The 15,887-nt window shown below is 36.4% G+C and overlaps 1 protein-coding gene across 21 annotated transcripts in view; it reads right to left on the reverse strand.

Annotated features, from left to right (window-relative positions):
* The window catches only part of DMD (dystrophin), a 1,135,802-nt gene that overhangs the window by 334,811 nt on the left and 785,104 nt on the right, over nt 1–15,887 (reverse strand). For all 21 annotated transcript variants that reach the window (XM_072937290.1, XM_041719931.2, XM_041719926.2 and 18 more), the window contains one exon: nt 142–243. In XM_072937290.1, the coding sequence (XP_072793391.1) occupies nt 142–243 (102 nt within the window). The remainder of the gene's footprint in view (nt 1–141; nt 244–15,887) is intronic.

Consider the following 15,887-nt stretch of genomic DNA (forward strand, 5'->3'; position numbering starts at 1 on the left):
TATGCCATCACAGAATAGAACAAATGCCATTTGCTGGATTCTTTTATTGATTTTAAACAGAGCACATCAAGGACAAGTGTACAACAGGGGAAGCATAACCTATTACACAGCAATGGATATTGTGAAAGGTTGCTTCATTACCTTTACTGGATGAGTAGCTGATTTCTCCTTATATAAATGACACCCTTTAGACAAAACCTCTTCCACATTCGGCTGTTTAGCCTGCACTGCTGCTTCAGTTTCCTGAAAAATAAAAATACAGGCAGTCTAGATTAACCATAGCATAAGCACTAAGACTGAATAGTCCCAAAACTCCATGAGAAGCTGTAAAACACCAGCAGACAAGCTTCTGTTCAGAACTGGTGTTGGGGCAAACACAAGGATAGTGGCAGCTAGGGACAAAGAGGATCACCAGAAAAATCAAAAGCGAAGAGGGACGGAAAAGAGTAACATTACCAAAATGAACAGTGGTAGGTCACTTCATCTTGAAGGTCTCAATAAAATGAGTAAAAAGTTAGCACAAATTCATAGTAAGAAAGACAGGCATGAGTAGTCTCATTTAAGAGGCTCTGTTGTTTTGTCTGTTTTACACTACCAGCTGATGAAAAGTGCACTGGTTAAAGTTTCTTCATACAGTATGTGGCATTAAAACTGTCTAATGAGATGCAACAACAATACCGAGTTAGGAAAGATTAAAAGTTTTAAAAGAAGACTGCAATTGTGAGTACTCAACTACCACTTAGGTAGTAAAAACACTTACAGAAATTAATTAAAAAGAAAAGCACAGTAGTAGTGACAGAACCTAAAGGTCTAAGGAGGCACCTCCTTTAACAACAACTGACTGAATTAACAACATATTCTCTAGCAATTTCTTTTTTAATCTGGGAAGATGTAATCCATGTGCTAACAAGGAAATTCTAAATAATGTCTCCCAATATATAGCAGTTTCATTTTGCCAAGTACTGACCAAATAAATAGTGGGCAAAACTCCACAATTAAGACAAAAAACCAAACCAACCAACCAAAACAAACAAAAATCCAAACCCACTGAAAATTGTAAAAGAAAAGATAAACTACGTCTGGAGTTCCAAGATTCATGGTTTATTTCATTTTTTTTTTTTAGTAATGTTAGTGAAATAATACCTGAGTTATCAAAATGAATTGGATATCAAAATCATTGGGGTCTTTTTGTATTCCTCTCTTCATCCACCTACTATATAGGTTGATTGCCTTGTCTTAATTCGTAAAGATGACTACCCACTGACTCTCCAAGTTAACTTTCTGTCCACATTCTGTTATCATAAATGTGACAGCAGACATGATTTTGTGGCAGGTATGTCACTATCTGAGCTAACACATAATTTTATTGGTGAAAATATGCTGTTCTTTTTGCTGCAATAAACTTGCTGATATCTATGCATTTTTAAGTCTCAAAAAGGGGCCATTTTGCTCCTATGTTTAAACTCAATATATAAGGTATGTCTACACTGCTCCCTGAAACTTTACTTGAAAAACCTTATGGACAACGACTAAAAATAAAGGCTTAGTAATTTCAATGTCATCTTTAATTTTTCTTTTCAAATACTATTGGTCAACAACAAATGAATTGAATCAAACCTTGCAATTATATTTGAATGCAATGATTTCTTGCAATATTTGAAATATATTTCAATTTCATTTTTTTTATTCTGTATTTCAATGCTAATGAAATATAACTGCAAGGATTCATAGAGAATGAGCACTGAAAAGCAATGCACAGAAAAACTGGGATATTGAGATGGGTAAGAGTTTATTAACCTTTTGATAAAACCTTCATTAAAGTCTTATTTTCTTTGTGTTTCAATACTATGCTGACTTTTTACTTCCGTACTCAGCACGTAAAGAAAAAAAATAATCAAGGAATGTTAATGAAGAGGTAATTTTCTCTCTATCTTAATGAAAGCTAGGCGTTTTAATAATTGTTATTTAGTTTTGTTTCATTGTTTGTTTTGAGATTTTTTTGGTTTTTCTCCTCACACTAAGCTATCTGTAGTATTTGGCCAATATTTCCTCTTGTATTATTCTACATGTTTCCAATACTCATCTTCTTTTATGATAGCATCAAGTTACCACAACAAATTCTGTAGCAGGAAAATCACATTACAACTCCCTATGGAGTCCCAGATACCAAGAACACTGTGGATGTGCCTATGCTGAGGGTTTAACCTGTGGCATGAATGTGTCTTTGAAGCAGATTTCTCAGCCCTCCACCCTCACTAGACTTTGTTTTTCACCATGGACTAGTCTAGGAGGACAGAGACCATTTTCTTTCAGGCTTTAACCAGTGTGGAAGGTGTAATGTATTGAGTTGTTAAATCACTGCTTCCTTCTGCCCTACAATTTTCTGGAGTTACATGAACTAATCTCATGTAGTCTGATCTTTCAAATTCAGAGGCCTTGACCTAAATCAAAATGCATTGTGCAAGTCTATCTAATACAGCATGAAGCTTCCTGTGAGATATATGTGGCAATAAGAATAAAGATAAGAGTACAGGGGAAAAAGAGGTTCTCAGTATCTTGGCATTCATTTGGACACTGCTGAAATTAGCAGGTATCTGTCAGAGCAGCAAATACTTTGATTGTCACCCACTAATCGCAACATCAATTAAAAAGATAACAAAATTACTTTAAATAAGTGCACATCTGACACGAAATTGCTGTAGTAACTCTTTGCCCAGTTCTTTGCTTGATGGGATAGCCCCTTGATGAATCCTGCCCAGTAAACAAGTTTCCATCAATTTCACAACCATTTGCTAGGTGACACCCTATTAATAGGGTTGACAGGCAAGACAGTAGTTATGGGATTCTGTTCCATCATTTAATCCCCTAAGAGAAGAAAATGGTAATGACCACAATATAGCCCCTGATGGTTTGCACAGAAAAAAAGACCACAGTTATTACCGAGGCTGTGCAGGATCCAGGAGAAGAGCATATTCCCAGAGCAGAACCTGACCTCTAATCTTCATCATACAAAACAGGCTACTGCTAAAGCTAGTAGGAATTGTAGATGCTCATCAGTTTTTACAGAATACCAAAGTCATATTTGTTTTAAAGTCCTGATCAAGTCCTCACACTCACTTTGCTCTGGGAGGATGCAGAGCTGTCTCTAGGAGACAGAACTGACTGCTGGATCTGTACAATTTATGAACTGCCTGGGAAAGCAATCGTAGTGCTGCTTGTGGGCTGGGTGATGAATATGCTAATTCAACTTTTCACACATATGGCAAATTAAAATACATCATCACTGGAAGCTGCTGTTTCTCAAACATGTATAAACAAGAATCAGAGGCTACCTTTTATCCATGTCACACTATCTGTGAGTTTTCAGTGGTGTTAAAGTAGTGCATCCAAACTGATGAAAGCCTGCTGCTGAATAACCCACAGTGGCTTCTGCATTTACAACATCATGCCAATTCAACCTGCTGAACAAAGTTACAGGCTGAAAAAGTGGCAAGTACCTGTCTACAGCCCCACCTGGACTATGAAAGTCTATTGATGTAGCTCAGAACTCAGAAAATTCATATTTCCTAGCTGAAACCAATATATTTACTAAACCTCTGGTGTGTATGCCAATGGAAGATAAAATTTCATGGCTTGGCATATGTTATTTCAGGGGATGGAAACTATCCTAGCAGACACAGACAGGCTGTTTGACATATGCTGCACATACATTAGGAGGCCCAGTCAACTACAGTATTGGTCTATATTAAGAATCACAAGCACCGATTCACCTCTCTGGTAACACTTTGGGATCAATCTCCCCATGAACTTACATCCTTTGGACATATTCTGCTGGGACAGAAGGAGAAGTTCAGGATAATTAAACCTGTGTCTTCACAGTGAAATACAATGCAAAAAATGGAATCTTAATTAAAGCCTTCAAATAAAAAAATACAACTTTGAAATTAGTATAGTGAGTTGTTTCAAAACCTCTTGTTTCAAGTTGTTTCATGACCTCTTTTTAGCATGACAGTATGTTAAATGTAAACTAAAGAAGAAAATGTATTCACAAGAAAAGAGAATTGCTAAGCAATTTCCCTTTACAAGGCAGTGATGAGTAGCAACCAAATATAACAAATCTAAAACTATTTGGCTGCTTTTAATTTCAAACAAACTTTTATGAAATAACCAGACATAAATCTCCATATATATTTAACTTGATAATGGAAAACTATGTTTAAATATGCTTTTCATGTAATTTAGAGTGCAACTTATAATGAGACTTCTTAAAGGTAGGTCTTCTTATTCATGCACAGAGAATCATTAAGGTTAGAAAAGACCTCCATGATCAAGTACAACCTTTTGATGCCTAAAGATGTTTAGCTTTTTAATTTGTAACTTTGTAGATTTTTAATATCTATTTTTAGAGTTTGTAGAACTTTCTTACCATTTTTTCATACTTTAGAACAATAGCTAACTCTTTCTAACACATTATGTTACACTGTTAAAATTCTGCTTAGTCTTATTGTCAAGAAAAGAATTTTTAAGCAGGACACCTTGTTTTGCACCAGCATTTGAGGGACAAAACAAGAACCTGCTGGAGACACTCCAAGGTGCCCAAGAGTGGTTCACCAGGGAAACTGTAGTCCTATTGGGTATACCTGAGAGATAGACTAAATAATTAACCTTAAAAAATTGTAGAAATCCGATATTGCTTGCCTGCATAGCTGTATTTGTGCACCTGTAAGCTTGTATAAAAGAATTGCTGTTTATATGAGCACTTTAACATTGTTTGGAAAAGCTTTTCTTCTGATTCCTGGAAACACTTGGACCAAACACCACCACTTCAGCTAAACCATAGCATGAAGTGCTTGGAACTTGAACATCTCCAACACTTCCAGGAATGGTGACTCCACCACTTCCCCAGGCAGCATATTCACTCCTGACCATCCTTCTGGGGCAAAAATTCTTCCTGATGTCCAAACTGAATGACCTTTGGCTCAGCCTGAGACCATTTTCTCTTGTCTTGTTGCTGGTTTCCTGGGAGAAGAGACAGACCCTCACGAGGCTACAACCTCCTTTCAGGTAGTTTGAGAGATCAAACTGAGCCTCCTTTTCTCCAGGTTAAACCACTGCAGCTCCCTCAGCTGCTCCTCATCAGACCTGTGCTCCAGACCCCTCCCCAGCTCTGCTGCCCTTCTCTGGACTCACTCCAGCCCCTCAATGCCTTTCTTGTAGTGAGAGGCCCAAAACTGGACACAGGATTTGAGGTGTGACCTCACCAGTGCTGAGCACAGGGGGACAATCCCTGCCCTGGTCCTGCTGCCACACCGTTGCTGACCCAGGCCAGGTGCCATTTGCCTTCTCGGCCACCTGGGCACACCTGGCTCATGTCCAACTGCTGTTGATCAGCACTTCCAGGTCCTTTTCCCCCAGGCACCTTTCCAGACACTCTTCCTCCAGTCTGCAGCTCTGCCTGGGGTTGCTGTGACCCAAGAGCGGGACCTGAAACTTGGTCTCGTTGAGACTCGGGCCTCAGCCCATTGCTCCAGCATGTCCAGGTCGCTCTGCTAAACCTTCCTGCCCTCCAGAAGATCATTACTCCTGCAAACTGCAAACATTTTCCCCTTTTAGACAAGTGAATTCCACCTTTCTCAAATAGGAGTGGTGCTGTATAAATATAAACCACCCCATGATCGAAAAGGCCAATGACAACAAACTTTAAGACATGTATTGATCAGGTGAGCTCTCCTGGACCTTTCAAAATTCTTCCCTGATACCAAAGGCATTGAGGAAAACCACCTCAGCTCTTTTTCCTTCAACCAGTCATCCCAGTGCCCTGAAGCCCTTTTTCATTGCTCTAGAACTTCTTGTCACTGCTGACCTGGTGACAAGTGACTAATCCACAGTAGCAGCCCAGGGAATCTCTTAATCATGTCTCTTATCTGGACCCCAGACTATACTTTATTAAAAGCTGTAAATCTAAAATTCCATTCACACCTATCTTTCAAGTTACTATTCCCACACATTAAGGAAAAAGCTATAAATAAGTGGGGAGGTTCTGAGTTCTGAGTGCCTCATTTTTTCCTCGCTCACATGCAAAAAAAAAAAAAAAAGCCAAAAAGGCCAGTAGATAGAAAACATAAATACATAAATATATTCCCAATTCCAAGAATTATGATTCTAAAAAAGAGGCCTCATTTTTTCCTTTGACTCAGCTCTGCATATTTACATTCATGGTGCAGGATAACAAGCTAAACAATGACAAAGAATGGTCAGAGGAGACAATTAAAATACATCAAAGTTCAGCTACACTACAGCAAGCATCAGATCTTGTTGATCTTGTTGGCAGGTCAGACATCACAGTTAACAGCATTCTTGGGAGTCACTTTAGATATTTATAAAATATTATTAGAATACATCCAAGATATGCTATAAACAGTTCTGTGGCCATCTTGAGTTGGAACCTAATCCACTGGGGGGAAAATGCAGTTGCCGGTATTTAAACTTCCTGAATAAAGACTTTAATCAATTTAGATAAAATTCAAGGAAAGGCAAATTCTTACCACTGTTCTTTTCATGTAACAGATGAAAAGGTTTGATAACTTTCTGAATATTTTAGTTATCTCTATATAGAAATAAAATGCTCTGTGAACATCTGAATTACAGAATTTAAATACACCTTCCTGTATTAAGGATTTATGAAAAATAGTACAAAATAACCCCCTGAAGTAATTCAATTTAAAGACCATTCCATTAGTGGCCTAGGTCAAAGCAATGTAAAATTACATTATCACTAAAATTATTCTGTAACTAGTGGACAAAGTTTTATGCACCTGCCTCTAAAAATGCCATTTTAATGATTAAATAAAATAAAAATTCCTTCCCCTATTACATTAACTGACTGATCTTTTAAATGTGTGAGAATAAAATTTGATCCCAAGCCCGTGTTAGAAGCTATCTTAATGTGGAAGAGAATATTGTGAGATACATTCAGCTTTTTAGAGTAAAGTGTGCAAACAAAAGACACCTGGTTTTAATGACAGTCTAGAAAATTGATACAACTATAATTCTTGACCTATGTGGAAAAGTTTTGAAATATTTTGGAGAGAGAACAATCCTTACAAAGAAAAGACCACTATATGAAGGACCTCAATATTAGAGTTCATAACCACATTGCAAACCTACAAGTGAAGCATTGTGCAGTTTGTAAAATATGCCAACATAATGTCTTTTAAGACTTTATGGTGTGTTTTTCATTATTCTGTTCCCTCCAATATGCCTTATTCCTAGTACTGGAGAAGGGAAGGAAAGAAAAGAACAAGGAAATCCTCCACAAAGAAATGGAACTAAGAAGGTCCCAAAATTTAAGCCATGCAAAGTGCCTGAAATTGCAAACCCTACCATTCTGCAGAGTGAAATGTTTTATCTAAAGCATGTTTTCCTGCTGGCTATCAGAAATTTGTGAGCTTCTTCTATACTTCTAGAGGAGATGAAATATAGTAATTTTTCCTCACACAGAGAAATCACTATCTATCCATTGCAGCTGTCTGTCCTGAAAAGGAAATTTCCTGGAGCTACTGAAGATAGATGAAATTATTAGCTGTAGAGACATGACCTGCAGATACAGGATATGAAAAGAATTTGGCTATGGTGGTCATATACCGATAAAGCACAGTTAATCATCCAGTTGGACTGCAAAGGGGTGCAGTCAGAATTCTTTGAGATTGGATGTGATTCAGAATATTTTCTTTTGAGAATGGACAGGACAGGATGAAATAGCTGCTCTTGTTCCACCTGCAGATCCGCTGCAGATCGTCTCTTTTACAGTGCATAATAAAAAAGAGATAATAACAAACCCAAGAGAACTGACAGAGAAAAAGGAAATGTGGCAGAAAAACAAAATGAGAAATTCATCCAAGAAAATAAGGGAAGTCACAATAATTTTACTAGCTCTCTCTTAGCATTCTGTGCTCTTAGGTGCTAAAGAATAGCAGCTTTGGAGGAAGAAAAGTTATTTAAATCAACACAGTAGCAGATATGGGGTACACCACAAGCACCTTGACTAGCAAGAGAAATTTGGTGAGAATTATAAAAATATTGAGCCATGAAATTTCTTCTTGCAAACAGGAAAGAAAAATCAGAATTAATTATCATTTATTGCATAAATAATGAAGTTTTATTATTCAATAAACTGATTTTAAAATAGTTTCACTTGTGAGGGAAGAATTTACATATTTATTTATTTTATCAAATTCTTAGTTGCTTATTATTCTCTTTCTTAGTCAGGACTTAGCTGCAAATTTTCATTCTCTTTTCAAGTTTACAAAAGAATCATTTTTAGAGGAATTTCTGGCTACAAAAAGGAACTAGGAAAGAAATCAAAATCAAAATCTGTTACTAGTCTAGCACTGGTTTGTTGATTGTAACATGTTTTTAGATATGCCCATCTTCTGGTATTAGTCTTTCATAAATCATTTTAAAAGAATGTGCATGAGGATGTATTTTTGCCATTTATCTTCCAACAGTTTCACTGGAAGGAATGGCAAAGACTGCTCCTGTACATTACTTCAACAGCAGAAGTGGAGGTAGGTTTCAGTAAATAGAATTCATAGTATAATTTATGTTATTATATTTGTTATTATAGTATGGAAATAATTCTGGTTCATTTTCAACTGTCTGGTTTGTAAATGAAAATGGAGAAGTTATATCCACAGTCTGATTGATAGTGCCTTTTGTTTTAATTTCCATAAATAAGTATGTTCTCAGAAGTTGGTCTTTTTAGAATCACAACCATTGATTTAATCTGGAAAAAAAAAGAAAATTCTTATTAGAAAGAATAAAAAGAACTTGTAAGCAAATGCTATTCAGATGGGCCCAGGCTTACATGGATGTATTAGGCATAGCTGGGATGAACCTAACTTTCCTCACAGCAGCCTGCATGTCACTATGTTTTGCATTTACAATGAAAACGGTGTTGATAACACGGGCATCTTTTAGCTGTTGCCGAGCTAAAACCCAAAGCCTTCTTGGTTTCACAAAAAAAACCCCACAAACCCAAAGCCTCTCTGTTTCTCATGCTGCTCCACCAGCAAACAGGCTGGAGGTGCACAACAAACTGGGAGGGGACACAACGGCAACTGCTGACCCCAGCTGACCAAAGGGATACCCCAGACCATATAAACGAGTGCTCAGCAATAAAGGCTGTGGGGAAGGATGAAAGGGAGACATCTGGAGTAAAAGAGCTTGTCTTTCTGAGTAACTGTTTCTTGTGAATGAGCTCAGCTTTTCTGGAGATAGTTAAACACCTGCCTGCCCTTGGGAACTGGCGAATGAATTCCTTCATTGCTTTGCTTGCATGGGCAAGTTTGTTTTACCTGTTAAACTGTCTTTATCTCAACCCCCCAGTCTTCTCATCTTTGCTCTTATGGTTCTTTTACCCATCCCACTGGGAAGGTAGGGATGGGAGGGGGGCAGGTGGTGAGCAAGCAGCTGTGTGGGGCTGAGCTGCCTGCCATCATTAACCCACAACTGTTTAGAAAGTATTCCCACCTGCCCTGCCAAGTGTCTTGAAATGCAAAATTTTTCCTGTGAAAAGCTTTACACCACTATACCCAATGTCAAAACTGACTTTTCTTGGAAGTTTAGCACAAATTCTGCAACAGGATTGAGTGATTTTCACATTATCACTTTAGTGTGAGAAAGAACTAAGATCACTTCAGGCATACATCTTTATTTTAACTTAAATCAGGAAGTAAAAAATAAACCATTTTTTGCTCAAATATCTCCCAAAATATAAGCCAAACCAAACATTCAAATATCTATCAGGTATGAAAACTTTGTATCATTTCCAATGTACAAGAAACTATGAAGACATACATTGCATATTTTTAATATAGCAATATTTTTAATATTTTTTCATAGCAATCAATTCAAAGCAAATGAAGCCAAAGCTAATAGGACCTTGTGCAGCTGTAAGTGCTCATTTGAATTAGCTCCTCTTCAGACTCAAGTATTTTAAATTGCTTGTGATCAGTAGAGAAAAAAATATAATCTTACAAATGAAGAGTTACTGTTTCATAAATATGTTATTATCAAGAATATATCCAAGGCCTTTCAAGAACTGTGTTTTGAAGAGATAGAATGTTTTACGTTAAGAATAGAACATATGAAAACAATAGTGAGAATGTCAGAAAACTGTGTTTTGTTGAATGGGAGAGGAAATTTCCTATCTTAGAAAACATAACCACACTGAAGCAAAGCTACAGTTTTGGTATTAACTTCACTAGAGCCTTGGTAAACTGCCCTGTCATTTCTCTAAGTTTGCTTTTGTATTTATTTGTTTGCTTATATTAAGAACACTTTGAAGACTACCTGAGCTGTTATTGGTAGTACAAGGAGGAAGCCAAAAACCAAAGCTGAGGCAGTAGCTCACTAACTTCTAACCAACTCACCCACACTTCTAAAAAGTTTATGCTTTTAGTAATGAAATCACATCTTGATTTATTGTCCATTATTTCCAATAAAACCAGTACTACTACACATCAAATACTTGATCACCTTTCAAAAATCTTTCACTTCCTGAGATGCTGGGACACAGTGTTTGCAGTCCATCCTCATGGCTGCAAAGTCTGTTATACATTACATTTAAAAGCATTACTCATAGGGAAAGTTTTGCCATATTTTCACAAGCCACCTGCAGCTAATATTGTTTAATATTCTTGCAACTGGAATAGATTTCCTCAGAAGAGATTTGGACACATTGTTTAAACTTCAAATGCTCAAAGCTCACAAACCAAATATTGATTGGGCTTCTCCTTGAAGTTCATAAGAAAATTTCAGGGAAGAGCCATAACTGATTTAGGCACAGAATATCAAGATACAGGTAGTTTAAATTTCATCATCATCAGTTCAGCCTTTTGCCAAGTCATGTGTTGATGCCAGCATATGAGACATCTCTGAGGTACATATTTCTAATGTGCTCTTATGGACAAACTACACTACCTCTTATTGTATTCAAAACTATTCCTTTAAAAGTATGTTAGCAAAATGAAAAAGTAAAAGAATCAGTAAAATGTAAATATCTGACTTATCTTGGCCTAGACTGTCAAGAAAAAACTGACAAATGATGACTGATGAACGAAAAATACAGCAATGTCCACTTGGAATTTTCATTCTCTCTTGTGGAATAATTTTATTTATCTACAATTAGGTTTGCTACTCCTCAGCCTTGCTCTTCTCTTCTGTTCTAACTTAAGGTTGTCAAGTATATAATTGTGATTGACAAGAGTTGACAGCCTTCTTAATATCATTCAAAGTTATAGAGGACAAAATCCAAATACGTGTTAGTTTTTACAAATAAAGAGGTATTAATTTTTTGTTAAGGATGGTCAGTTTTTATCTGGCAAAAATAAACTCATTATGCTATTTAAAATATATGACAAGCGACCACCACAGAAAGTAAACAGATATAAGTGCTACACTCAGAAAGAGTTTGAAGCAGTATAAGCAAAAATCAAGGCTGTATATGTCTTGAAAAAGGACTCAAGTGTAGAGGAGCACAGGAGGAGTGAGCGATGACCCAGAGGTAAGGAGGGAGTAAAGGGAAAAGATTGGGAAACTGAGTAAACAGGGAGAAAGGACCATTGAGATTGCAAGAGGATTTGGAGTCAAAGGTGGCTGGAAAATATAAAGTGGTTTGTTATATTGCCTGGAGAAGATGATTTGAAAGGGTCAGCAGAGTGTTCAGTGAGCTAGCAGTGGAAACATGAATTTCTGCATTCTGCCAGCTCCCTTCCTATCCAGAAGTGTCATTTCTCCATCCATTCCTTTAATGGGACTTGCATTTCTGTCCATCTTTACCATGTCCTCATCATCTATAATAAAGCTGTCATACTCACCCTGAAAAACTGTTTTCCAGGGGAAATGGCAGTGCAGAAGACCAGAAAGAATTTCCAAAAAGCACAGCTTTAACCATTTCCTGTGCTTAGAAGGAGGGATGATAACTTCTAAGGCTTTCAACAGGTAGGAGGAGGAGGAGCAGGCAGTGATGACTCCCTCCTCTCCTCTGTGCCCTCTCCCCATATCCCTCCTTCCATCCCACACATCCTGAGCTCTCCAGCAGAGGAAAGGAGCACCAGCTGCAGATGTTTGCAGAACATGAGGGATGAGGTTGTCTCTTCAGGTGGAATAGAATAGTTTCAGCTCCTCTTTTAACTGCAGGGAAACTGGAATCAAGCTGAGCATCTGAGGCCATTTGATCATTAAAAGAATAAATCATTGCAGTGGCAAAAAATTTGTGAAAGTATTAAATGTAAATGGACTCCATGTAAATGCATACAATGGTAATATGCATATTGTTAAAGTCCAGAAATGCAAAAGAAGAAAACCTAAACATTGTTTACTAGATGTCTGCCTCGACTACACTGTGCAGCTTGTTCAAACAGACAGAGAGGAATATGAAATAAGGCTGGGGAAATATCTGTATTTTAATTTCCTTATAAGAAGTTTTGTGTGTACTGTTTCCATTTGCTGCCAGTGACCAAAGGAAAAAAAAAGAAAGGAAAAAAGAGAAGAAAAAAAAAAGTGAGAGAAAAAAAAGCTTCTGTTTTACGTACACTTTGACCCGAACTAGTTAATGTACTTTTTACACTAATTTAAGATTATTTCCACCATTAAAAATATTGATTTTAAGAATATAATAGATAACTAAGAAGGTGAAATGACATTTAAAATATAGAATATATAGAATATAGAATTCGTCCTTTGTTTTCTGGACTACACTTGTCAAACCTCAATATTAAAATACATCAATCTTTGGCAAGATTAGAGTATGTTCCAGGACTCATTTAAACAGTAAAAAATTACTGTTCAATTTATTTTACAGCATTTTTTTCCTTGCAAAATTTTGTATTTGAAGTAGGAATTCACAAAATAAAATCTCACTGCCTTGGAAACTTAGAATGTTTTAGATGGAAAAAAAATTGAAAATATTATTTAAATGAAGATTGCTATCAGTAATAAAAGATATCAGAGGTACTAGATACTTCTTTTCTAGGTTAACTAAGGTGTTTCTGGACTGCACAACTGCAGAGCAAGAGAAAACAAGTTTTATTATGTTAATTGAGCAAGGCTGAAGAAATCTGTGAATTTAAATTTTTCAGATGACTTTGACTATTTGACTATAAAAAATACTGACCCTTAGATTTCAAACACTAAATAACAAAATAAATAATCCACAGTAACAGCTAAAATTTATGAGCAACTAAAACCATAAAAGCATTAGCCTATTTGTAAGCTTTTCTTAGCTTACAAACATACTTTTAATTCTTTACATTCTTTTTGGGTTTCTAAAATTGTTTTTGACTAATAGTATCTTGTTGACTACATCACAACACAATAAAACATCTTTACTATATACCTATTACAAAGAAGCTGGATTTTTTTTTGGCTGCAAAAAAGCTTTTAACTCCCATTTAAAGTATTTTTCTAAAGCCTTAGCACACCACAAATGTTACGTGGACTACATTTAAAAAGTGCAACCTGACTGTAACAGATTGCAAAATGTTAATTTTATCTTAGTCACAGTTGCAGTAGGTTGTAATAAGAAAGCTTTTACTTCTGGTATGTCTTATCCTGTTATTTTGATTTTTATATACCTAAGAAAACCCTATTATTCTCACTCTGTTCTTTGAAATACAGCATGAATTTAACCATGCTTTGAAGGTTTCTAGGGTTCTTCCTGTAAGCAAGACATCTGGGAATCTCTCATCAAAACTCTCAGTGACTTGGAGTCCTCTCATATGCAGAATGGGGATTGACCAGGACTATCAGGAAATAAATATTTAGAGGAAAAGAAAACTTGGATAAATAAATAAAAAAAAGTTGGTTAGATTTTCTGAAGGTATTTTCTTATGCTGTCAACTAGGGCAGCATCACTTCCAAGATTCCCCTTTTTTTTCTTGCAACTGAGGTAAACAAATCTCAACAGAGCAGTCAGTAGGATGATATAAAGGTCAGTATTTGCACAACTTCCTTGAGCCATAACTTTGGAGCTCCACAGATTGTTGATGCCGTAGGCAAAGCTGTTTCAAAGTGTATAGGTCTATATCCACATGTTCAGAATAACGTATCCCTAAAAGGTTTAAGTATATTAAATCTGGATGACTCGATCATAATAAACAGATTTCAAAGTGCTCATGTATGTCCTTAAATGTTCCATTAAGGAGACAATGAAGAAGCGACTATAACTTCCATTATAGCAACATTTGCCATCTACTTAGACTGATTATCTGACTTAGTCAAAAAAAGCTTGTGATTAAAGATAACCATATTATTTTCAGGACCAAAAAAATAATTGCTTTGACCACTACAATAATTGTTTTTTGAACTCATACTAATTAGATACTCCATATTTGCTTTCTTGTCAGAATTAGAACACTACCGATGGTGAACAAAGTTTTGGGAAAGAAATTAATTATTGTTTATTAATACAGTATTGGAACTCTCTCTAGTTTGGCAAACAAAGCAGTGACAGAAAGATGGAGTTAAATAAATTCAGCTGAGGAAAAATGTGCAGGTTTTTAACTCAACCGTTGAAGTAATTTACTAGGAGATGTGGATGACTATTCATATGTGGAAATTAGAAACCAGTCTTGGCTGGTTTGGTTTTATCTGGGATTTTTAAATTATTATTTTTGAGAGAGGTGTGTTGCAGTTCAAGCAGAAAATAAGCCAGAAAATGGAAAGGATGACTTTATAAAGCAGGTCTGACTGGATGACCAGAGTAGTATCTTCTGACCTTACACTGAACCAACTACACCAATTCTGTGCATATCTCAGAGATGACAAATTGCTGCTTGTTCAAAGTCAGCTGCAGGGCTGCCATACCACATGCAAAAGTTTTAACTGTTTCTGTATAAATGTTTTATATAATATCTTAATAACCCAGCAACATTTGTGGGCTTGTTTTAGGGGCTCTTTTTAATATTAATATTTTTCACAAAAAAAAAAGAAGAATACCTGGCAAAATGTTTGTCAGTGATGTCAAGGTTAAAAGGGAAGGTGGAGACCATCCTATTAGAAGTTCGTGGATGTCCACATTTCGGTAATTGATACACAGCTTTCTCTGCTGTTAAATCTACTATCTCCTGCTGTTAGATGGCTATCCCACATATTTTTAGCCCAAAATACCACCAAAGTACCCTGGGAAATGTATATCAAAATACTATGAAATTGCCACAGACTTGAAAAAAGCAAGGTTATAATTTTAGAGCCCAAGAAGCAAGGAAAAATTTGAGATAGTGCTGTTAAGGTCAGGAACCAGACAGACCTGAAAATGCTAAATAAAACTTCCTCATGTCAAAATTCCTTCACTGACAGACTGTATTTAATATCACCCATGTTATCCTGCAGGGCCTTAGCTTTGCACGGAGGGGATATGGTTGCATTAAGAGTTGAAAAGCAGCCATCACTTCCTAGGACTCAGGTTTACTTAAATGAATAAAGATTGCGGCAATACAACCAGCAAAACCATGGTATTTGAATGCGCAGGAGTTAGAAAATGCACATCTTTAGGTGTGGATTTTTTATTGAGACAGGAAGAAAAATAAAGTTGATCAACATAAATTGAAAGCAGGACCAGGAAAATCAAGGCATTACATAGTCAATAGTATTGAGAGAAGTTACTGATAGAAAAAAAAAAGTACCAGCATGTAAAAGACAATCAGATAGTAAGAGCTGAACTTCAGCATGTAATTTGTGAAAGGTTTTCCTGCCATGGCTGCATCCACTGACTGTGGCTGCAACACCCACAGCTTAGACACCAATGCTGGCAGAAGCTTTATTGTAAACAGAACTGTTCTGTTAAGTACTCCAATCTTTTCCCATGCTATAATGTAAACAAATGT

The sequence above is a fragment of the Taeniopygia guttata genome, chromosome 1, assembly GCF_048771995.1.
Source record: "Taeniopygia guttata chromosome 1, bTaeGut7.mat, whole genome shotgun sequence".
In the NCBI taxonomy this organism is placed as follows: Eukaryota; Metazoa; Chordata; class Aves; order Passeriformes; family Estrildidae; genus Taeniopygia; species Taeniopygia guttata.